This window comes from Humulus lupulus, chromosome 9 (genome assembly GCF_963169125.1).
Source record: "Humulus lupulus chromosome 9, drHumLupu1.1, whole genome shotgun sequence".
Classification (NCBI taxonomy): domain Eukaryota; kingdom Viridiplantae; phylum Streptophyta; class Magnoliopsida; order Rosales; family Cannabaceae; genus Humulus; species Humulus lupulus.
In genome coordinates, this window is record NC_084801.1 from 81,745,496 (window position 1) to 81,770,260 (window position 24,765).

General features: G+C 43.8%; 2 protein-coding genes and 1 long non-coding RNA gene across 3 annotated transcripts; all 3 read right to left on the minus strand.

Moving 5' to 3' along the window:
* Positions 1-10,876: 10,876 nt before the first annotated feature.
* Positions 10,877-12,593, minus strand: LOC133801855 (uncharacterized). Its single transcript, XR_009877025.1, has 3 exons — positions 12,009-12,593; positions 11,627-11,712; positions 10,877-10,897 (listed from the first exon to the last, which is right to left on the minus strand). It is a non-coding gene; the product is annotated as an uncharacterized LOC133801855 (long non-coding RNA).
* Positions 12,594-13,387: 794 nt separating this feature from the next.
* LOC133801930 (uridine kinase-like protein 3) lies at positions 13,388-14,512 on the minus strand. Its single transcript, XM_062240155.1, has 3 exons — positions 14,408-14,512; positions 13,857-13,917; positions 13,388-13,675 (listed from the first exon to the last, which is right to left on the minus strand). Exons 1-3 carry the CDS (start codon positions 14,496-14,498, stop codon positions 13,528-13,530), a joined length of 300 nt encoding a protein of 99 aa, XP_062096139.1. The 5' UTR covers positions 14,499-14,512; the 3' UTR covers positions 13,388-13,527.
* A 2,069-nt stretch (positions 14,513-16,581) lies between these two features.
* Positions 16,582-18,095, minus strand: LOC133799834 (uncharacterized). The gene is made up of 4 exons (XM_062237823.1): positions 18,071-18,095; positions 17,869-17,951; positions 17,697-17,757; positions 16,582-17,047 (listed from the first exon to the last, which is right to left on the minus strand). The coding sequence occupies exons 1-4, from the start codon at positions 18,093-18,095 to the stop codon at positions 16,725-16,727; spliced, it is 492 nt and encodes a 163-aa protein (XP_062093807.1). The 3' UTR covers positions 16,582-16,724.
* Positions 18,096-24,765: the final 6,670 nt, after the last annotated feature.

The following is a 24,765-nucleotide window of genomic DNA, read 5'->3' on the forward strand; positions in this document are numbered from 1 at the left end:
TTGTTCCTTGAAATCATCAAAACCCTAAGCATTCATCTTGCTTGGTTCCTGGAGTTCCTCAAAATCTTAAGCATTCATCTTGCTTAGTTACTAGAGGTCCTCAAAACCTGGAGAATTCATTTTTCTCGTTCTGAAAAAACCTCGGAACCTTGAACATTGTTCTTACTTGGTTCCTTAATGTCCATGGATCCCAGAGCATATATTATTCTTGGTTTGTAGAGGTCCTCAAAACCTTCAGCATTCCACTTGCTTGTTTCCTTAAGTTCCACGGAACCTAGAGCATACATTTTTCTTAGTTGGTAAAGGTCCACGGTCCTTTGAGCGTTCATTTTTCTTGATTCCTAGTGGTCCATGAAACCTGGAGCATACTCTTATTTTGGTTCCTTGAATACCTCGGAACCTGGATCATCTTTTCATGGTTCCTAATAGTCCTCAGATCCTTTGAGCAATCATCTTGCTCATTTCCTTGGGGTCCTTGGAACGTTGTGATTTCCTCTTGCTTGGTTCCTAGAAGTCCCCAGAACCTTGTGCATTCATTTTACTTTGTTCTTCGTGGCCCACATAAAATTGAGAATTTTTCTTGCTTGGTTCCTAAAGGTTCTCGGAACAGGGACCATTAATTTTTCAAGGTCATTTGTGGTCCCGACACTTGGTGCATGCATTCTTCTGGTTTCTTAGAAGGCCTCGGTTGCATTGAGCATTCATCTTGCTTGGTACGTTGAGGTACTCAGATCGTGGACCATGCATTTTGATTTCTACCTAGATGTCCTATGATACTTCAACATTTGTCTATTATGGTTTCTAGAGGTCCTCACAATGTCGAGCATTTCTTTTGCTTGGTTCCTGGAAATCCTCAAAACCTTAAGCATTCATCTTTCTTGGTTCCTGGAGGTCCTCAAAATCTTAAGCATTCATCTTGCTTAGTTACTAGAGGTCCTCAAAACCTGGAGATTTCATTTTTCTCGTTCTGAGAAAACCTCGGAACCATGAACATTGTTCTTACTGGGTTCCTTAAAGTCCATGGATCCCAGAGCATATATTATTCTTGGTTCCTAGAGGTCCTCATAACCTTGAGCATTCCACTTGCTTGTTTCCTTAAGCTCCTCGGAACCTAGAGCATACATTTTTCATTGTTGGAAGAGGTCCACGGTCTTTTGAGCATTCATTTTTCTTGGTTCCTTGTGGTCCGTGGAACCTGGAGCATACTCTTTTCTTTGTTGCTGGAGGACCTCGGAATCTGGATAATCTTTTCATGGTTCCTAATAGTCCTCGGATCCCATGTGCAATCATCTTGCTCATTTCCTTGGGGTCCTAGGAACATTGTGAATTCCTCTTGCTTGGTTCGTAGAAGTCAGAGTCTTTAGCATTCATTTTGCGTGGTTCTTCGTCGTCCACATAACATTGAGAATTTTTCTTTCTTGGATCCTGGAGGAGCTTGGAGAAGGGTCCATTAATTTTTCTAGGTTATTTGTGGCCCCTACACATGGATCCTGCATTTTTCTGGGTTCTTAGAGGTCCTCAGTTGCATTGAGCATTCATCTTTCTTGGTTCGTTGAGGCACTTAGATCGTGGACCATGCATTTTGGCCTCTACCTAGATGTCCTATGATACTTCAACATTTGTCTTTTATGGTTTCCAGAGGTCCTCACAACATTGAGAACTTCTTTTTCTTGGTTCCTGGAAATCATCAAAACCTTAAGTATTCCTCTTGCTTGGTTCCTGGAGGTCCTCAAAATCTTAAGCATTCATCTTGCTTAGTTACTAGAGGTCCTCAAAACCTGGTGTTATCCAGATTTCCGGATAGCGTTTAGATATATAGCCTTCGGGAAGCAGAATTATCACAGTCCTTCACGGAGGGTGACCAGGGGTCGCGGATGGACAAGAAGGCTTCGCCTCTCCCGCTTAGTGTCTAGCACACGCTTTCAAGCAGCTGTAACCCGGAAGTTCGTCGATTGTCCAGGACTCCCGAAGGGATATCCTTCGGGGAAGGTCCTTCCAGGAGAAGCTCTTCAGGATATCTTCGCAGATACGGTTCCGTGCTTCGCACGGAAGAAGACCAAGTGGTTGAGTCACGGAGGAGGCATATTTGGGATGATATTCACCTGACACAGGATCCCGCCTGACACGTCTGACAGGCCAAGGCCGCACACATCCCAGCACGCCTAAGGGTACCCTTTCGCCTACTGTTCCGCTGACTGCCTGGAAGTGACGGCTGCCTTTTGCTATTTCCCATACTTTCATGTAATTATACCTGCGTAGAGTCTTGTAGCCATGCTACTATAGTAATTGTATCCCCTATTCATGGCTGGTCCAAGTAGCCGAAGAACTGGCGGTCACTAAGGCTAAGCTTGTTGAGCAGGAGCGCGTCTCCGAAAAAATGCAACGCATGATGGAGCGCCTCCAAAGCAAGTTCGGAGATCTAGGCGACTCGGACGATGATGCCTCTGTTCTAGGTGGTGCTGATGCCCCCATGCCAGATCCAGCCGCTGCTGAACCATCCAAAGCCGCCCCTAACAAGGGCAAAGAAAAAGTTGGGGAGCCTGTGCGCACTGACGCCCCTGCACCTCCTAAAGGCGTGAATCACCAGGCCGACTGCCCCCCTCGCGCGCAGAAGGTCTCTGGCGCTCCTAAGCCCAGACGTCCTTCAGCCCCAAGGGGGCACTCGGTGCCTAAAGGACTCGGTGCTAAGGCACCCAGGCCTAGGGGAAGGAACAACCGCCCCAGTGATTCTGTCAACCAGGAAGGTCGGGCTGCGGACACGCACTCCGAAGATAGCTGGTCCACGGTGGACCTAAGAAGAAGGTTGGAGGCCAAGTATGAAAAGGCCAAAGGAGAAAAGGCCCGACCTCGCGGAGAAGACCTGCGAAATCATCTCAATGACAAGCTCCGGGGACGTGACCTCCCGGAGAGCGATACAAAGAGGCTCGAGGAACAGATCGCTGCCTTGACCAAGCTGGTCCGGAAGCAAAGTGGGGCCCTGTCAGACTCTGAGGAGGAAGACCCGGAACCATGTATTCGGAGGATCGCGGAAAAGCCCCTCGCGGAGAATTTCAAAATGCCTCACATAGAATTGTATGAGGGGAGGACAGACCCGCGCACCCATCTAGCTAAATATAACAAAATGATGCAAGTGGCGCGCGCCAGTGAGGATGCCAAATGCATGTGCTTCTCACTCACCCTTACCAAGTCCGCGGAGGACTGGTGGAAAAGATTAGCTCCTGGATCAATCCATAGTTGGAAGGAGCTACAGTCCGCATTCAGGAGGCAGTTCATTGCTGCCCGTGACCACGACATGGAGGTTGGTTCCTTAACCAACATCAAGCAGCTACCCAATGAGAACCTCAAGGCTTTCATTCAAAGAATGATGGAAGCTGCTGCTAAGACCAAGGTCAGCGATGATATGAAGCTGATCGCCCTTCAATCTGGGCTTACCGTCGGCTCCCTACTGTGGGGGGAAATGCAAAGGAGACGGGCAGAAACCCTGTCCGAATTCATGTCAAAAGCTCAGGGAATCATCAACCTTGAGGATGCCTACCAACAGGCCTTTGGAGTTCCCCCAGCTCCGACACCTTCCGTGACTGCGCCGAGCTTTGCTTCGCAAGCTCCCGCACCAGCCCTCATGCTTCCAGGAGCCCAGTTCACTCCAAGCGTGTATGGGCCTTCCGCGTCTACTCAGACGCCGAGTCAAACCCATTTCTCTGGGTACGGAGCTGTACAAACTGGATGTAGTATTGCTCCTGGCCCGCCGCAGCCGCAAGCGGAAGGCCCAGAACGAAATCTGAGCCAATCGCGGAATAAACGAGGCGGAAGAAACTCCAACCGGGGAGACCATTCAAAGAAACCCCGGAAGGACTATGAACCCAAGTTCACGGAGTACACCAGTTTGATAGATTCACGAGAGAATGTCTATCGGGCGACCTGTAATATGGTCAACTACAGGAAACCCCCGAAAGTGTCTCACGGAGGAAGGCGTCCGCGAGACTCCGATAAGAGGTGTGAGTTCCACGGAGACGTGGGGCACACCACAAACGAATGCCTTCAGCTGAAGGATGAGATCGAGTCCCTGGCAAGAGCGGGACACCTCGGTCAATGGGTGAGGATACCCAAAATCTATCCCAGACAGGGAGTAGTTCACGGAGCTGCATATTCCCTGGGACAGAGGGGGACCGCTAGCGCTCCTGGAGCAGGTCACCCCCAAGCTCCTGGGTCTCAGTTCCCAGCGCTTCCTGCTCCAACCTCTCCGGAACCCATTGCCTTGTTGGCTCCAGGAGCTGGCAACCCATATCCGCCCGGCCTTGCTCCGCCACCCGTTGACAGACACGTAGCCACCATCTCTGGAGGACCGCACCTTGCCGGAAGCACACGCAACTCCCAGAAAAGGTACTTGAGGGAGTTAGAACACACCGGGGAGATGTGCGCCTTGGTTCAATCACCTGCTCAACGTCCCCGAATGATGGACCTTCCCATCGCCTTCACGGAAGACGACGCCTGACACGTGCACTTCCCCCACAACGATGCCCTCGTGGTGGAAGCCCAGATTGCCAATAAGAAGGTCTCACGGATCTTGGTCGATAACAGAAGCTCCGTAAACATCCTCTTCAAAGCTGCCTTCCACGCGATCGGATTAACCGAGACAGACCTGACCCCATGCCCCATCCACCTTCAAGGGTTCAATGGGGATGCACTCATGCCATTAGGAAAAATTCAACTTCCAGTCACCCTCAGAGGAGAAAGCGACGCTTGTGCCTTCAAGCACTGCACATTCGTGGTGGTCGACTGCCCCACGGCGTATAATGCCATCCTAGGACGACCGGTCCTAATAGATTGTGGGGCCATAACCTCGATACGCCACTTATGCTTAAAGTTTCCATGCGACGATGGGCGTATCGGCACCCTCCAAGGAGACCAACGAAGTGCACGAAGTTGTTATAGCGTCTCCGTCCGATCCGTCTACACGGTCCAGGAGACGGTTGCTGCCGTTCCTTTGGCGGAAGAATTACCAGAAACTGGGGGTGCTAAAGGGGCATGCTTTGACGAACTCGACCCTAGAGTGGGGGTCGAGAGAGCGATAGAACCGATGGAGGAAGTCGAAGAGGTGATCCTCAACCCGGGAGATCCCACCAAAGTCATTCAGGTGGGGAAAAACCTTCCGTCGGCCATTCGAGAAAAGTTCGTGGCCACTGTGAAGAATAATCAGGATATCTTGGCATGGTGCCACGATGATATGACGGGGATTAATCCTAATGTTGCGTGCCACGCACTCAACATAGACCCATCTGCAACTCCAGTTCGCCAAAAGAGGAGGCCGTTAGACCAAGTGAGGGCCGAAGCCGTCAAAGCTGAAGTGGACAAGCTGATGTCCATAGGCTTTCTCCAGGAGTCACACTATCCCGTGTGGTTGGCCAACCCAGTTCTGGTCCCGAAACCCAATGGGTCCTGGAGAATGTGCATTGACTTCACGGACCTAAACAAAGCCTGCCCGAAAGATTGTTTCCCTCTTCTGCGAATCGATCAGATGGTAGACGCTACTTCCGGGTATGAACTCTTATCCTTAATGGATGCGTACTCCGGATACAACCAAATCAAGATGCATGTCGCGGACCAGGAACACACCAGCTTCCTCACGGACAAGGGTGTCTACTGTTACGTGGTCACACCTTTCGGTTTGAAGAATGCTGGGGCGACGTACCAGCGTCTAGTAAAGAAGATGTTCAAGGACCAGTTGGGGAGCAACATGGAGGTGTACGTAGACGACATGTTGGTAAAATCCAAGACCTCCGAGGACCACAGTGACGACCTTGAGGAAGCTTTCGCCGTGATCCGAAAGTATGGAATGAAACTGAATCCGAAGAAATGTACTTTCGGGATCTCGTCGGGGAAGTTCCTCGGTTTCATTGTCAACTCCCGCGGAGTAGAGGCCAAAAATTAAGGCGTTCATAGATATGCCTTCTCCCCGGAAGCATAAGGATGTCTAAAGCGTTACCGGAAGGATAGCTGCTCTCAGCCGCTTCGTATCTAAGGCCACTGACAAATGTGTCCCCTTCTTCAATGTGTTGAGAGGAAACAAGAGGTTCGAGTGGACCCCCGAATGCGAAGCAGCCTTCCAACACCTCAAGGAACATCTAACCCGAGCTCCCATTCTGTCCAAAACTGTCGAAGGGGAGGGGTTGTTCTTGTACTTAGTTGTGACAAAACACGCCGTTAGTGCCGCACTCGTCCGGGAAGACGGCCGTATCCAGCTCCCTGTGTATTACGTAAGCAAGAGGTTACTGGACGCCGAGTCCAGATATTCAATGATCGAGAAACTCTCCCTCTGCTTGCTAATCGCTTCGCGGAAGCTAAGGCCCTATTTCCAGGTGCACACCATCAGAGTACTCACCAACCACCCTCTCCGACAAGTCTTGCAGAAGCCCGAGTCTTCTGGCAGATTGCTTAAATGGGCCATGGAACTGAGCCAGTTTGACATCCACTACCAGCCACGTGTTTCCATAAAAGGACAAGCTCTCGCGGACTTTATTGTGGAATGCTCAGGAATGAATGACCTCGCGGAAGATCCTGTCCCGGAACTTCCCACATGGAAGGTCTATGTAGACGGAGCCTCAAATGAAAAAGGAGCTGGAGCAAGGATCATCCTAATATCTCCCCAAGGACATCAGCTCCAGAGCGCCATCCGTTTCGCGTTCCCAGCATCCAACAACGAGGCAGAACACGAAGCCATGCTAGATGGATTACAATTGGCCAGAGAAGTCGGAGCCCAAAAAATCGAAGTATACAGAGACTCCCTACTTGTGGTAAACCAGATATCCGGAGAATACCAAATGAAAGGCGAAAAAATGGGTGCCTACGTGTCTCTCTCCCGCGGCCTCTTACAGCATTTTAAAGGCTACCAAATCCCCCAGGTCCCCCGGGACCAGAATTCACTCGCAGACACGCTGGCCAAGCTTGCAACAGACCCGGAGATTGAACAATATGGCTTAGTCCCCATCGGGCACTTAGAAGCCCCCAGTACTGAGACACGGAGGGTAAACGCCATCATCGACCATTCCCATTCCTGGATAGGACCCATCCTCAGATTTCTCACCACCGGAGAGCTCCCCACTGATAAAGCTGACGCAAGAAAGCTCCAATATCAAGCTCCCCGATACGTGGTTATGGATGGAAAGCTTTACCGCAGGGGGTTGTCCATACCCTTCCTTAGGTGTGTTGCCGGAACCGAAATCAGCACCATCATCCATGAGATTCACGGAGGCTTCTGTGGCGACCATACCTCCGGGCTGAGCCTCTCCAAAAAAATCCTTCGACAAGGATACTTTTGGCCCGCCATGAAGAAGGATTGTGTGGATTATGTCAGAAAATGTGAGCAGTGCCAGAGGTACGCCAAGGTTCCGCGAGCGCCGCCTACAGAAATTACCTTAATGACCAGCCCCTGGCCGTTCGCCGTTTGGGGCATTGACCTAGTAGGTTCCCTTCCAACTGGAAGGGCCGGAGTGAAGTATGCCATAGTCGCGGTAGACTACTTCACCAAATGGGCTGAAGCTGAACCTATGAACACGGTCACATCTAAGAAAGCACTGGACTTTGTCATCAGGAATATAGTGTGTCGTTTTGGGCTTCCACGAAAAATTGTGTCCGACAACGGGAAGCAATTTGATAGTTAACATTTCACGGACTTCTGTGCTTCGCATGGAATCATCGAAATCTTTTCCGCAGTCGCCAGACCTCAAGCTAATGGGCAAGTGGAAGCAGTAAACAAAATCTTAAAGACCACGTTGAAGAAAAAACTCCAAGCATGCAAGGCTCACTGGCCGGAAGAGCTTCCGCGAGTACTTTGGGCCTATCGCACGACAGAGAGGACTTCGACGGGGCACACACCTTATTCCATGACCTTCGGTTGCGAGGCCGTCATCCCAGTAGAAACTATGATCCCCTCTCACAGGCAGGAGTCACGGAACCACGCCCTTCTCCAGGAGTCCCTGGACATGATCGATGAGCTCCGGGAGCAGTCACAGGTCCAACTCAAAATGTACCAAGGCAAGATAGCCCGACACTTCAACACAAGAGTCAAGAGCCGTACATTCGAAGTTGGGGACCTTGTCCTACGGAGAGTATTTCCTGCTACGCAGGACCCGGGAGTGGGAGTCCTCGGACCTAACTGGGAAGGCCCCTATGAAGTACAAGAAAAAGTGGGCCATGGGACGTATCACTTAAAGAGACTCGACGGATCTAAAGTCCCACGCACCTGGAACGCGGAGCACCTCCGCCGTTACTATCAGTAGGCCCCGGACTATCTAGTCGAAAGTCCTTGGTGGACATAGCAAAATGTAAAATGTGGAGATAATCCTCCCTGCTGTAAAACACATGCCTAATAGGCTAATTTAATGAAACACAGAGAGATTCACTCCGCTTTTACTGCATTTTTTATCCCTGTGTTCAAAGCTGCGTTTTAACAAGTGACCACGCGGTCCGGAGACGTCCGAACCCCACGCTCACTTGGGGGGGTATACATGGCTAAGGCATAGCCATACGCCCCTTGAACAAAACATACACAGAACACCACTTATGTGCTAGCATTGTGTTTGAAAATTTTAAATTGTTAAGCTTAGGTTAATTTGTTGCCATGAACATACTTGCATTACGTGTCATGTGTGCATTATGTGTTTATGTGAAAATTGCCATTGAAATGTCTGCCGTTATGCATCATGAAAATTATCTCCTGTGTAGCCCAGCGATGAACAGGACTGGGGGTTGGGGCACATTCAGAGAGCTACGCCGAAACACCCCCAACTTCCGGGCAAGTCCTTCAAAAAATATTCCGCGACCGCTGTAAAGCTTTGCTTCGCAAGCTCCAGCTCCGGGTCTCACAAAGTAAAGTTGGCAAGATCCACGACCGCTGTAAGCTTTGCTTCGCAGGCTTCAGCTCCGGGTCTAACAAAATAATGCATGGCGAGCTCCTCGACCACTGCAAGCTTCGCTTCGCAAGCATCAGCTCCAGGAGCAGATATGATCGATCCCCCGATTACAGCAGGCCTTGCTTCGCAAAGCCCCTGCCCCGGGATCGCACATGGTTGGCGTGGCAATTTCCCCGACCGTAACGAACCTTGCCTCGCAGGGCTTCGTGCCAAGCCCCTCAAGTTGGCCACCGTGGGGTTCGCAACGACAGTTAGTTTTGCTTCGCAATGACCTAGCCCGAAGTCTAGCGACGCTCACCAAAAGAATTCTCGTTCTGGCACCATGGAACGGGTCACCCTAGCCATCCCAGTGGACGGTATAACTACAAGTCCCGAGATTGGCTATTTACCTTAGGAAGGCTGAGTACGATGAAAGAAGGAGTCTGGCCATTGGAACCAAGAATCCTCCGCAACCTAGAAACTACGTGGGAAAAGACATAAGCTTTTGGAGCTTCAATTCGGAAATGCTTAGGTTCTGGCCGTTGGAACCAGAACCTCATGCGCCCCAAAGGAAAAAACAAGTGAAAAATGATAATCAGTAAAGAATATTTTTTACAAATGATAAAACCCCTTCAAGCATTGGGGGTGGCTGCGGCTTCCACGACCGCGGCCTCGGGGACATCGCTTTCAACTGAGGACAGCGAAGTCGGCTCTTTGGAAGGAAGAACGGCATCACGGGCTGGATCAGAGGTCCCCGCCCCTTCAAGGACTTCTGCCTCAAGGGCTCCAGCAGGCTCGTCAATGTTGTAAGTTTGGACGTACACCTCTGGGCCTTGATCCCACACCTGTAGCTTCTCCCTCATGGCGTCGGCATCCTCTCCCAGATAGCCTAATACCTCCGGGTTCACTTTCCAGAGTTGATGCATGAGGACCACATGCGATATATTAATCGTCCTGTTCAGTACCACCTCGGCATCCTCCTTCTCTTTCAAGCGCTCCACCTCAGAGGTTACCAGCTGTGCCTCCGCGACAGCTAATTGAGCCCTCAGTTTTTCCATCTCGGCCTTGGAGGCATCCCGCTCTCCCTTAAGAGAATCAATCTCCTTGCGCTGCTCCTTATTTTGGTTCAGCACGGATTGCTTCTCAGTCACATGCCCCCTAGCAGTTATTGCAAGGCTCCGATCTCTTTATCCTTCTCGGCGAGCCCCAACTCCAGCATAGACACGAGATCCCTGCTCCTCTTATGAAGTTGCTCCTCCTCGTGCAGCTTATTCTGAATAGTGGAATATTCCTCTTGCTGCATAAGGAGGAGATCATTTTTTGATTGCAAGCGGGCTTCCAAGGTATCCTTCTCCTCCCTGGCTTGGGATACACTACAAGAAAAAATGCTTTTAATAACACCAAAAATGTGTTATCAAAACATACGATAATACTTTCTGATGTGTTAAGACCGACTATGTTATCGTAGGTCAGGGTACTTTACATAACACTTTATCAGTGTTATACAGATGTGTTATTGTACTGTCAACGATAACACAATTTCTGTGTTATTTTAATATATAGATAAGTGTTTAATTATGTTATTTATAGTCGATTATATAACACTTTTTTTGTGTTATACTACACTTTAGTATAACACATTTTTTGTGTTATACTATACTTTAGTATAACACATTTTTTGTGTTATACTACACTTTAGTATAACACATAATTTGTGTTATATAATGAAGTTTGCATAACATAATTCTTTGCATAAAAAGTGTTATTGTAATAGATATTATAAATCAATTTTCGTATTATTGTTATATTTAGATATGTTTAAATTCTCATTATATATTTTATTTATATAACACTAATTTATTCTATTATATTTTATTTTTTTTATATAATTAAAATTAGCTTTCTAATATATACTAACATCATCAAATGAACTTAATTTTCAAATAACAAAAAGTAAGAACATTTAACATTGAATTAACAATCCACAATTTAGTTTAAAACATTCAACACTGTCATCAACAACAAAATATTCTTTAAGTATTCAAGGAGTCTAAAAGTTACTACTTTCAACACAAATAAATAAATAAAATTACTACTTTCAAGGAGTCTTAAGTATCCTTTTATACTTCGCTTGTCACATCTGCAAAATAAACAAAGAAGTATTTTATTGTTATTATCTAGCATCACAAATTACTTCAAGAAAAATGCTATGGAAATTATATCCAAGAAAGGACACCACATACAAAATAATGGATTCACAACTACACCAAAGCAAACAAAAATCATTCTACTTCGAAACTACTCGGAAATGAGCCTTTTACTTAAGAGTGTCAAAAACCATAATTTCCAAGTCTCCACATAAGATATAAAGGAAATACTAACAGTTTTTCCTTTTTTGGTTTCATCAGGTTATGATAGGTGAGCAAAAGAAACAAGTAACTGAAGTCGCACAAAATAGATTAGCATTTGCTAGTTCGGTAAAGTTGAGTCCTATTGAATATATGTAGTCTAAGCTAAACCCATGATAATATAATATCATTTCCTCTCAACAATGCAAGAATAAGCAACAAGTTTTGCTATTCTATTGATATGAATCATGATGAGAACTTGATTCTTATTATTGAAAATGAACCAAGTGATGAGTACAATTGGGTTAGCCAATTAGCTTTATTTATAAGCTGGCTAGCCGATCAGGAGAATTCAATCAAGATAAGCTCAAAAACAATTGCAGGTCTTACATGAGCTCAAGAACAAGTGAAGAAGCTCCCCCACCACCGTTGCATATGACACCAACCCCGTACTTTCCCTTTTTATGTCTCAATACCTACAACAACATTATTCTTATTTCAGAAATTCCAAGTAAAATATATCAGAGAGAGCATAGTTACCAATGTCTCTTTTATTCCACAGCTAAAATCTCAACAGAAATTTAAAAGAATAAATGACAAACACGAGATCACTTCACATGAGTATATGTAGAAAGCATAAGCTTAGATATGACCACGAACTATGACCTTAGATCATTAAGAAAACATGTAAACAAAACCAGAGAACTATATAAATGATATTAGAATGTCAAACTAAGAATGCATTGCAAGAGAAGGGAAGCTTATAGATTACCCCTAACAATGTGACCAAGATACGAGCTCCACTGCATCCTAATGGGTGTCCCAATGATACAGCCCCACCATGTGTTCATGTATATGTGTGAAAGAGAAAGAGAGGAAGGAAACGATAGAGAAGTTAAACAAAATTTATATATGTACCATACTATTCCAACCATAACAGTAATAAAGAGCACTATATATGCTTGTGTGCATATAAACATAACTGCATGATGTAAGATATATATAAGATCCAATGGCCTAGAATCTAGATGACACTCATATTATATGTGTGCAAGGCAAACATGTGATTAGGCTTACTAAAAAAGAAGCAATAAAGAGCATAAATGGTTGTGCCAATTCATTAGTCTAAAATAGTTTGAGAGATTAAATAAAGAGCATGACCATGTATTTAGACTAAGTCCAACAAGCCCTAAGAAACTCATAAAAGAGAAACACAAATAGAACACCACAATAAACTAAGCTACAAAAATCAGCAGCAGAGTGTGCTTTATGATCGAAGCCACTGCCAAAAAAAAAAAACAGAGAGAGAAAACACAACAGACTAAACTTGGAAGTTTTATTAACCAACAATCCTGGACCAAAATCATTTTCAGAGAAGGATCCCTTATAGTTATGAATCAAATACTATTTTGCAACATCAAGAGAGATATTGACAATCCCTTTAACACAATCCAAACCCAAACACAAATAGAGATATTAACACCTAGAATAAACAACCAAACAAAAAGCTATTATGCAGCATGTCTGTTTTAGTAGCCAGGATAGCTTTTCCCAAAGAATAACTGCTGTCTTTGTAGACAGAATTGTACAGTAATGGACAAATAAACAATTGATCAAGGTATTGGGCTTCAAGGGTAGACAAAAGTTAATTATTTTATCTCCAAAACGATTTGTAACCACTAACCAGTAAAGTACATATGCTATAAATATAGAGAGTGAATGTATCAGAGAGTACCAATTCCACTACAATGATAGTAAACAAAATGCACTTAGAATTGACAGTAAAAAGGTGGAGAGACAAAATAAAACTATATTCATTAATGGTTCAAACTTAACATAAAGAAACATATTCCAACTCAAATGTCCAAAAAAATCATCATTTTCATGTGACTGAAATTAATTGGAAATGTTTATCACATTAAATAGAAATAAAAAAGAGGAAAAATCAATAAAATGCGTGTTGCATATCTAAAACCAGAAAACGAAATTGGATTGAACTTACTTTCTGCTGCTTCTGCAATTCTTCTCACAAACTCAGAGTTTACAACACTAATGTACGTTTCCTGGCCTAGATACCACGAGTTTAGATTGTCTATTCGAAGGTTCCACATGCCACTATTATCTAGAGAAATCAAAATTGCTGTCCAAGAATAAATCTGCTAAAGCACTGCGCTTGATATGTTCACCCTTCATGGCAACATCTGTGAAAATAATCTGATCTGGTTGTACACCTCTTTGAACAGCATCTGGAACACCAATAGTTTATCATAGAGGTTGATTAAAAAATGGAATCATAGAAATATGTTGATTAAAAAATGAAAGACAATCATAGAGGGAATCGAAACCTGCTGGCCATTGTCTCCGTCTCTGTGGATTAGAATTTTCCCAATCTTGATTCCCTTACAACATGCTCTCAGAGCATTCTCCATACTCTCACCGCTGTAATGACAAGAATAAGTGTGCAATGAGAATATATCGAATTAGTACATTGTGAAAAATTACAGCTTTGAATCTTATTTTTTGTCCCAAGAATAGAATCCTCTAGAGTTTGCTTCCAAATATAAAATTTATATGAAAAACTGACAAAAAAACACATGCCACAATTGCTTTGTGAAATTACCTCCTGATTATAGACACACCACATAATCTCTTACAGAAATCTACACCAATATACACGGACTCTGCGAAAGACAGGAGATGTAAATTAGCTATCAGCAATTACAGTTTCAAGAAATTGGACTCTCTTAGCGAAATCAAAATTAGAAAAAGAAAACAAAATAATGAAGGTATCATCTATACAACATAAACTAACTTTAGTCTCTAAACAACAAACATGCATATGAAGCATGGGTCCTAAACTGTCATATTAGGATAGTTAATATTAGATTTTCCTTTTTAGAGATTTGCAGTACTGACAACATAATGCTTTGCTTTTCTAATATGAGTAGTGGCACTTAATTGTTGAGGCTAAACAGTTAATGCCCTCACATTCAGACAAGAAGCTAATGTTACTCATATGCTAAAAAATTTCCTGTTTAAAAAAAGAAAAAAGGAAAAGTTACAATATGATAAGTAATTTTTCACATATAAGCTGAAGGAACCCATTAAAAATGAAAACAGAAAACTGAAAGGGACAAAGAACTAAAAAATTCCATTTGACTGTCAGCTTACCAGTTGGAGTGACCACCTGTTTTTTCTGTATATGGCAGATGTCCCAGACCATGGTCAACGACCTGGTAATAATTTCAAGATCATTACTCATTGACTAATCCCATTCTCAAAATGCAAAACCATAAATAAACCATTCTCAAAATATATGACTCCCTCTATGCACATAACAAGGTTTTGCAATCTATCACATAAATGCAAAATCATAGCAAGGAACAAAGACAGATATAGAAGTTTGTCATGTATTCTCATTAGTTATACAAAAGTGAGATCTATACATATGTATTTGCTTAAATGCATATATAGTTCAATTAATTAAATTAATCAGTGGAATTAGACCTTTAATTAAAAACATTTCAAATCCAAATTCTATCAAAATCATAATGGGAAAACTTATGTATACTCTAGACACACCTGTAATTGGTTCATGAATTTATTATGCATAAGTTGTATACTATTAACCTTTGAAAAATCTAGAAGAACAACCTGAATATCAATAAATACAATGACAACTAATCAATATAAAACAATTAACTAAAACATAACGTCAGCAAACCAATTATAAGTGTAATTTGTAGTGAATTTCTAAATGAAATACTAAAATTATCATGCAACAAACTTTAGTCTAATGGGTAAAATATATACAAGTCAAATTAGCATTTAAACAAAAAAATATAATAAGTACATATATAAATATATGTATATATAGATGCATCATTAGTAAACTTCTTTCCCACTTCTAATGCTCCAAACATAAACACTACCATCACCATAACCTGTAAATTTTTATATGGTAAGTCCATGAAAAGAGAAAGCAAATTCAACTTTTTAATGGATTGGATTTGAGTTATATATCTACAATACATATCTTGTTTTAACAAAATTGGGATTTATTGAACTTCTTCTGATAAAGAGCTTGACATGAATTTAGTGAATACACTATTAATTATGAAGTATTAACTAAAAATCAATCATGAGAGAGAGTGCCAAAGGCATCAATTGCCTTAGTGCACATGTAAAAGACCCTGTCATAGAAAACATGCTAAAATAAATCAGTTGCCTTAGTGCCAACTCTAGATGTTGCAATTGTGCCAAGCTCTGTCATATAATCATTGAAAAATATTATTTATCTTCCAACATCTTTAGATATGTCATTTTTCAATGATATTTAAACTTTCTAGACTATAAGAAATCACCACTAATTTGACAACAAACAAACATGGTGCCAGCTAAGCTACTTACAAGAAGTCAAGCAACAAGTTTCCCGACCCAATTAGGAAGTAAAGCAACACAGTTTTAGAAAGACCACAGTACATTCCATGATGTTAGTAGCTAATGGAATTCCTCTAGACTGTTGTAAGAGAGAACTTCATAATTGAGTGCTCTATACGTCAAAAACTCTTAAAAGATTACACTATCTATATAAATAGATTCAACAAGGGGAAAGGAGTAATTTAGCAGCATTGGACTGGACTTAAATTTATATATAAGATATGTAGAATGTGGTTCCACAAATTCTCAATCTCATGCTTCTTTGGCATCATCTGTAATATTCTTTAGAAGTAAAAAAAAATGATAATCAGAACTAATTAAGTTGTGATACTCTATATCTATGAAGTACCCTTTAAACAATTAATTGCTAGAAAACATAAAATCTATAGCAAAATAATTAATTATTTAAGAGGAAAAAAATAATAGAAAAAAGATACATAGAATATGTTACCATCAACATATATAGAGCCAAAATAGAGTTCCACGTGAATAAAGGAAAGATATAAGTTACAATAGCTACTAAACCTCAGAATGAACTCAAATGTGTATATGTGATATTCAATGTGAGTGCTAAAGGAATGAACTCTTATTTTGTTATTTCAAGCTTTGGTTCTATAGGGAGATGCATCAGTCAACATATTCTTCTATCCTGTTTCTTTTTTTTTATCTAAAATATGTAATAATTTTCTTCCTTCAACTTATTTATAATTATTACAAATGGAATGCACAGCATCATTAGTACTGTAGCCTCACGAATTCTCAATTTTTATAAATGTTAAGATAGTTGACTACTCACCTTTACATAACTAAATATAGACACACACACATATATATATATAGAATAGCATATATAAATTGGTTTTTAATTTTCATTCTCTTCTTGTCTTTCTATTGGGAATTTTTTTCAAACACCTTGAGTGCATGAGAAATAAAATACTGACTACCCAGCCAAAAAAGTCTCAGAATTACAAAGATCAATCATAAATGGATCTAGCAAAAAAAAAAAAAAAAACTGTAGTAAATTAACTACATTCATAGAAGCTTAGTTTCATAAAATTGAAATCAAACTAGTAAACATGAAAGCACAAAATAGTAAATGTTCAATAAAAAAAGTGAATGAAAATATGAATTCCATATGTGAGACAGTGGTCTCATCAGTATAAATATACACAAAAAAATGATCTTCCATGAATTTCCATAAGATATTTGGATGTTTCAATAATGAATACTTACATGCAGATAAGTAAAAAGTGAATATTTTGTGGAAAAACAATAACTTAACATCCCATGGTTGGCAAGAACATACCTCCATAATTTCCTCCTTTGAAGCTTCTTTGTTAAACATCGCAACAAACACTTTATCAAGTGCCCCTACAGAAGATGTATTTTAAGATGACAAACAACTGCAAAGAGTAATACTGCTGCAATGAAAAACAAGGTGCAGCTATACTAGGGAAATCCAAATGTGCCCCTATTACTGAAGAAAATCCAAATCACTAATATATGGACATAGTTTTTTAGAAACTATAATTCTCACATAACCCTGGACCAAGAAATTATAACAATTACTATGTAAGGGCCCAGCCCAGGAGGGATGCAAACCTCATACCTTGTGGGTCTAAACCACATATCCGATCATTAGAGCTACCCCTCTTGAATACTAATATATTATGCATTTCCATCAAACAATACAAAATTTATTAAAGATCCACTTGTTTGTAAATTCATTAGGAAGCCACACAAAATATTTTTGGAGCAATATTTTATAACCAATTGGTCCATAACTATGTGCATCAAACTCTTAGCACCTCGCAAAGATTTGATTTTATAAGATCTAATAAATGTTCATTAATGTGAGATACATGAGCTAGACAAAAGTTGTTGCCAACGTGACATCTGATGCCTACTCTTAACTAAAGAAACCATATATTGGTAGTGCTATAAAGTTGGTCTAGAAATTGACTAGATGCAACTACAAGAGGGAGTTCAAAAGGCACTGCCTCAAAGATCAGAAATATACCATGACGTTCTCTTTCTCTATCTGGCTTGCCTGAATACTTAACCGTAATAGGCATTTGTTCCTAAAAAAGGTAAAGACAACAAAAACTTTAACCAATAACTCAGTTGATGCGACCACAGACAACAAGAGTATTCATATCCTCCATGTAAAGAGCACTAAAGCTTTAACTCACCCCAGGAAAAAAATGTTGATTGTTTAGAGCTGCAATGGCCTTTTCGGCTTCAATAGTTGTTGTAAATTTCACAAAACAGCTTCCTGTAAGAGAAAACTACATCTATTTCATTTCTGCAGTAACTATATGCAACGTCAATACAAAGGGCAGCTACTAGAGTTATGATTATTACTATAGAGTTACATGTTCAAAATTAAAACACTCCACAGATCACTATTACAATACATAAGCCGATGACAGATTATCTGAACAACTTTTTGGCTTACCTACAGAAACTGTTTCGTCTGGGAATGAATGCCAAAAACGAGGGAACTCTCAAAAGACATCCCCACAAAAGATGATGTAGCACCTCAATAAAGTTCTCTAATCTGTCAAAAAAATATCAGTTAACTTTCCCAAAAAAGGGGAAAATGTGTTATTTAGACAATTTAAAGATACTGAAAATCTTTGTCACGTGGCACCAAACGTTAGCTCTTATCAGGCAAGAATGCCCTGCTAAATAAAATGAAAAGGAAAAATATTTAAGAACTCTAGCTCAATTTTTTGTATCTCAAGTCCTGTTTACAAAAAATTCCTAACAAGATACAAGCATATTATCACATCTTCATCCAATTTAAATGAGCATATATATAAGAAAATAATGACTCTTGCTAAATCGGAAGCATACTCCTTCAGTCCTTAGTATCCTAGCAGTACAATGCAAACTATTCTTGTACTGGATCCCATGTGCTTCAGTATTGTGTTTTTGCAGCTTCACCTAATAAACAAACAAAAGTTTAACACACTCAATAAATATACACATAGATTAGAGGAATAAAAAACACGAAAGTATAACCAATAAGGAAATATACAAACTTTAAATTCATTTTCAGTTCACAGAGATAATCTTGTAAGATGTTATTGGTTAATACTTATGTTATCTCAATCTCATCCCGAATTTTTTTAAAAAACGATTAGCAGGGCAACCCATTCATATGGTTTTCTAAGGCATTTTCTCTAAACATTGATGCTTTTAATTCACCATGATAGGGCCTAGATTCATTGAAAGAAAAAAAATTGGTTTCTAGGTTTTGAACCCCAAGTCCTATCAATTTCACTAAGAGTGCAATCAAACAAAAATATGTTAAATTACAAGCTAAACCCATGAAAATTTCACATAATCCAATGAGAATAAGATGAGAGATTACCTTTACGGTGTCAAAGGGATGGCCAATGGCGAAGGTGGAAACTCCAGCGAGTAAGCCGGCGACGTACTGCTTGTAAGCGGGAGTGTCCCCCATCTGAAAAGGCCGTTTCTATCTGTGACTGAACATCACTGCTGCTATCATGGTCTCCTCCAATATCGAATATGGAATTCATACCACACCTGTTTCAATGGTTCGGTCCGAGCTAGGGAAAATGAGACAGAGAGAAAGAGATGGTTCGGTCTGAGCTAGGGAAAATGAGACAGAGAGAAAGAGATGGTTGACAGAGAGAAAGAGATGAAGACTGAGACAGAGAGAGAAAGAGACGAGGACTTTGGTCCGAGATAGGGAAAATGAGATGGAAAATTTGCCTTTTTTTTTCACTTGCCGCTTTTTTTTACCTTGCCGCGTGTGACTTTAGTCATTAACTTTATATATACAATAACTCTTTTTAAATAGTATTATAATGATGTGTTATGGTAATGGGTGTTTGGTGTAGTGATAGCTCTTCCCGGAGCTTGGAGTTTTCGGCCTTCAAGTCATCCGACCGCTGTTTGAACTCATTCTCTGCGCTGGCCCGGTACTCTCGATATTTGGCAAGATATTTCTTGTCCGCCTCTTCCTCAGCCGTGCGCCGGGCCTGGTCGATCTTCTCCGAAGCCTCCCCCCTTATGCTCTCGACCTGTTGGGTCAGTTTCTGCTTCTCCGCCTCCAAGGCCTGGCGAGCCACCTAGCTCTCCTCCAGCTGAACCAGAACTGCACCCACCTCCCGAAACGAGCGTTCCGCGATGAGAGAGGCCTGCAAGGAAAGACAACAGAATGAGTTAAGCAGAACCAAATGCACTAAGACAGATGATCCCAGAATACAACAACTGACGGCTTACCCCAGAAAGTTGCTGCTATACGGCATGCGTCAGCAACAGTGGGTCCTTACTGCTACTGATGGCCCATTTCTCAGAATTGAGCTCGCACAAGCTCAGGGCCATGTCCTCCATCATCTCCGCTCCGAACGGCGCCAATGCACGTCCGAGCCTGGGCACCAGCCTCTTCCCCAAGGCCGCGCCATCCAAGACCGCTCCAGCCGGGTAAAGGGATCTCACCCCTTCGGCCAACTTAGCTCTCTTCACGGCAGACAGGTTGTCTGCCCTTCCCTGAACAACAGCCTTCTCGGCCTCCAACCGCCTCTTCAAAAAATTATCAGCCCGTCTCACACCCTCCAGGAGGGTAGCGGGGAAACGGGTTGGTTTCTGAGGGAAGTGGAACTTCAGACCAGGCGGAGGGAGGCTTGTTTGTTGAGAAAGTGGAAGAGAAGGAGAAGAAGGAGACCCCGAAAGGGTGGACTCCCTTTGGACCGGAGGAGGAGGTAGACGGGGTATTAGGGACGGTGGTGGAGTCACTACCGCCCCGGTTTGATGTTGGTGTTGACGTTGCTGTTGTTTTGGCTGCTGCTGTGGCGTTGTTGATTTTCTTTGTTGTTGTTGTTGCTTTTGCTGCTGGGGTTGTGGTTGCTGCTGGGAGAGGGTAGTCTGGCGAGGACTGTGCGCGGCCCGGAGGTCTCCGTCACCTCCGGGGGAAGAATGTCTGAGGCGTTTCCTCTTGTCGCCCTCAGCCTCTCCTCCTGGACGCTTGCTCACCCCAGTCGTCTTCGCGGGGAACACAAGACCTTCCCCATCGCTGCTGCTACTCGAGACCACCATGGTCTCGGAAAGCCCTTCGGCAGGAGACTTCTCTACCCCCGGAGACACTTGCGCCTCGCCACTTGTCTTCTTGGGAGTGGCAGCTTTACCTCCCCTACCAGCTTTGGCCTTTCGTCCTTTCCCCTTGGACGGGTCCTGGCTGGTGGCAGCCTTCTTAATAAGTGAGGTAGCTCTCCCCAACATTTTTTCTTCGGGATGTTCTGCAAGAAATGTACGAAGCAAGGTTAACGAACCAGCAAGCAAGGTGAAAGAAGATAAGCAGAAAACAAGACAATCAACAACATAAAAGCACAAACAAGTCCGCCAGCAGGGAACAAGGAACAAAAAAGAGAAACGTTTGAGAGGGACGACCATGCACGAGAAACGTGGATGGCCTTCCCCGAGCGAAACAAGACACCGCTTCCTGCTCCAGGAAGCTCCCGTACTCCTTGAAGTCCGGGAATGACATGCTGAGGGAAGAAGGGTCAACCATGGTGACACCTTCTGGCAGACTACCGTCACCCAAACATCCGAGGAGCTCATCTACCCTATCGCAATATTTGTCAAAGTGTATCCTACGCGGATCTAGCCTAAGGAAGCGGGGATCGAACCCCATCTGGGAGGTCCGGGAGACCTCAGATAGGCTGGGGGTGTGAATCAATCGAAAGCTAGCCTTACCTATCCCGGAGGTGCCAGCTCCCGGAGTCCCTTCATTGGAGTAAGTCGCGGCGTAGCGAGCCTCAATTTCTTCTTCCTCCGACTGGGGGTCGGGGAACCTCTCCGCCCAACTGGGGGACAAATTATTCTCGTCCTGGATTGCCTGGCAGATCACCTTGGACAGTTCCAGGGCAATCTGCTCCCGGACGTCAGCGGACACCTGACTTTGCCCCCTGCCACTCACTGGCCCAATATTTTGGAAGGAGGCGAGTAGCCCATACTCTCTCAGAGATTCGGTGGTCACAAGTCCTTCCACCTTCAGCTCTTCCTCCGAGAGCCCCTCGTAGAATTGCGACCTCCTTATCATCTCCGCACAGCGAGGCGTCCGCGGGATGGCTTCTGCAAAATTCAAACATGGGTATTAGAGATCCTCCCAAAAGGCAAACCAAACGTAAAGAAACAAAGTTAAAAAGGAGAGGAAGGAGCACTTACCAGGGACTTTGAAGTCCAAAGATAGGGCTGGCACCCTCTTCAGTGGGAAGCCAGTCGTCAGGAACCAGTACTCCCGGAGATCTGGAACCCTCGCGGTATGACAGGTGGGACACATCACGTCCGGGTGCCTCTCCAGCCTGTAAAATCCCACCTTGTCTGGATGACCTCTCAAGGGCTGAGACTTCAACCCGTAGAAGTACAGCACCTCCTCCGGGGTAGGAGCCTCCAGGTCCCGGGACTTGCAAAAGATGTACCACCCCGCTAGGAGCTTGTAGCTGGGGGGAATCAACTGGAAGGGGGCAATCCCCGCCTTCACACAGAAATTGGCAAAGTAACTTCTTAGGGGCAAGTGTGCCCCACACACTATGTGTGCCCAGCTCCAGGCACCAAAACCCTCGTGACTCTGACTAGCAGACTCACCCAGCACCGACAGACGGTGCCACATCAGGCCTGGGATGTTCTTCAGGCCTGCCTCTGAGGAGTACAGCTCCAGCATGCCGTAGTTCCTGAACAGGTTCGGCTTCTGGTCCATCTCCCAGATTGAACTGTTGGTAGCCGGTGGGCTAGCCGCGACCACTTTTGTCTTTCCTTTCCCCTTTGCGCCGGCGACAGGGGAACCTCCCTCCTGGGCGGATTCAGCCTCTACCACAGCGATAGTTCGTTCCTTTGAGGTGTTCATCACTGAACAAAAGAAACAAAGAAGAAAACACTCTAAGCAGTCCGCACCCTTGTCATACCCTAACGGTATCAAAGGCGTCGGGGAGAACCTCCCCGAAAGCTGCTTGGAGAGGCTCCCACCGAGCTTGCCGAGGGGTTGGCACCAGGCCACCCGAAAGGCAGCAAGGAACCAAACTCAAGCTCCGAGCCTAAGCCCGCCGAGAGAAGTGTTTTTCCAGAGAAAGACACCCTAAAGGCGTTCACGCTTATGCCCTAAAACAGCAAACCAGAACAGCACAAGCAAAACGAGGAACAACTTTCCAAACGCCAATCGTCAAAGCATGAAAAAAGATTACTTATTGACTCACGTCAGTCACATGCCTATCAAAGCCCTATTCACGCATGCATAAAGATGACACCGGCAGAAAACTCAACCCTAACAACTACCAACGATCTGAAGTTTAGAAGGAAATTTCAAAGTAAAAATACTTACTGGTATTCGAGTATTTGAAGATTGAGGGAGTAACCGGATCACTACACCGCACGAACACGTGAAGTGAAAGCTGCAAAGACAAGCAATGATTCAAACCTGGAACCTCGGCGAACAAACATACTGCCAAAACGAAAGAAAAGTTTCTGGATTCCTTACCAAAAGAAGTGGCGAATTCGAAGGAAAGGAAGCTTGGAAGCTTGAGAGTTCGAAGATGTGGGAATCTGAGAATCTGAAAGCTCGAGAATTTGAAAGCGTAAAGAGGAAGAAAGGTCCGTTCCCTCGTTTTTATAGCAGGAAGGAAGTCGTTTCGAATTCCTCAAATGGACGGTCCCGATCTTCCCATTCCGTGTGCATCAGATCCAACGGCTGGGGGTAAAGGACCAGTCCTATTTATGGCTCCTCGGATAGGAATAAAGTATTTATTTCCCATCATTGCACCATCTCGGGCCCAGCGTACCATTAAATACCGTCAAATCACCACTCAGACGCCTGACGCAGGCGAACTCAGCCAATCACCTCACGCGCACGTCTTGGTCGCAGAACCAGTCCCTGCATGACGCGTGGCCCTCGCCATACTTGAGTACTTGAGTTCAAACAGAAGAGATTTCCTTCTTTTTTCGTACTAACACTCAGACGGGAAAAAGGAACTCTTCCAGGAACACAGGAGGTGACCCCTCGTCTAATCTAAAGACCCGAATACCCGGAGGACCGTACAAGCTCCCGGACCTCCCAAGCTCCGTGACCTTGGGGGGTAAATGTTATCCAGATTTTCGGATAGCGTTTAGATGGATAGCCTTCGGGAAGCAGAATTATCATAGTCCTTCACGGAGGGTGACCGGGGCTTCGCCTCTCCCGCTCAGTGTCTAGCACACGCTTTCAAGCAGCCGTAACCCGGAAGTTCGTCGATTCTCCCGGACTCCCGAACGGATATCCTTGGGGGAAGGTCCTTCCAGGAGAAGCTCTTCAGGTTATCTTCGCAGATACGGTTCCGTGCTTCGCACGGAAGAAGACCAAGTGGTCGAGTCACGGAGGAGGCATAGTTGGGATGATATTCACCTGACACAGGATCCCGCCTGACACGCCTGACAGGTCAAGGCCGCACACATCCCAGCACGCCTAAGGGTACCCTTTCGCCTACTGTTCCGCTGACTGCCTGGAAGTGACGGCTGCCTTTTGCTATTTCCCATACTTTCATGTAATTATACCTGCGTAGAGTCTTGTAGCCATGCTACTACAGTAATTGTATCCCCTATTTATGGCTGGTGTAATTAAGACTAAGGGGACAGAGTAAAACCCTAATAAAAAACCCTAGCTATAAAGACCCCCTCATTTTACGATAGGGGGGACGGCCAACAAATCACATAGCAAGAACTCTGCTAAAATCTCTCTAGCTTCATCTTCTCCAAGAGAACCCGAGAGAAACACTGTGAGGTTGTGAGGTTCTTGTACACCAGCTGTTTAATTGTAATTCTCTACAAGTATAATAACATCGACTCGTGGACTAGGGCTTGCTAACGCCTGAACCACGTAAAAACACTGTTTGTTTATTTACATTTCTGCACTTCTACAGTTCTTATCTTTTTATTATTCCGTTCGTATCCGTTTCCGAAAAACTCGGTAAACACCTGGAGAATTCATTTTTCTCGTTCTGAGAAAACCTCGGAACCTTGAACATTGTTCTTACTTGGTTCCTTAATGTCCATGGATCCCAGAGCATATATTATTCTTGGTTCCTTTG

Bases quoted from the DNA above. Each gene is read 5' to 3' on its own strand.
- LOC133801930 (XM_062240155.1), bottom strand. From the start codon at position 14,498: ATGAGTAATGATCTTGAAATTATTACCAGGTCGTTGACCATGGTCTGG. The intron at 13,918-14,407 runs GTAAGCTGACAG...TGTCTTTCGCAG, and splicing joins ACAGGTGGTCACTCCAACTG to AGTCCGTGTATATTGGTGTA. The intron at 13,676-13,856 runs GTAATTTCACAA...TTGTCATTACAG, and splicing joins GGTGTGTCTATAATCAGGAG to CGGTGAGAGTATGGAGAATG.
- LOC133799834 (XM_062237823.1), bottom strand. From the start codon at position 18,095: ATGTATTGTAATAGTGATCTGTGGA. The intron at 17,758-17,868 runs GTGAGTTAAAGC...TACCTTTTTTAG, and splicing joins ATCAACATTTTTTTCCTGGG to GAACAAATGCCTATTACGGT. The intron at 17,048-17,696 runs GTATATTTCTGA...CATCTTCTGTAG, and splicing joins TAGAGAAAGAGAACGTCATG to GGGCACTTGATAAAGTGTTT.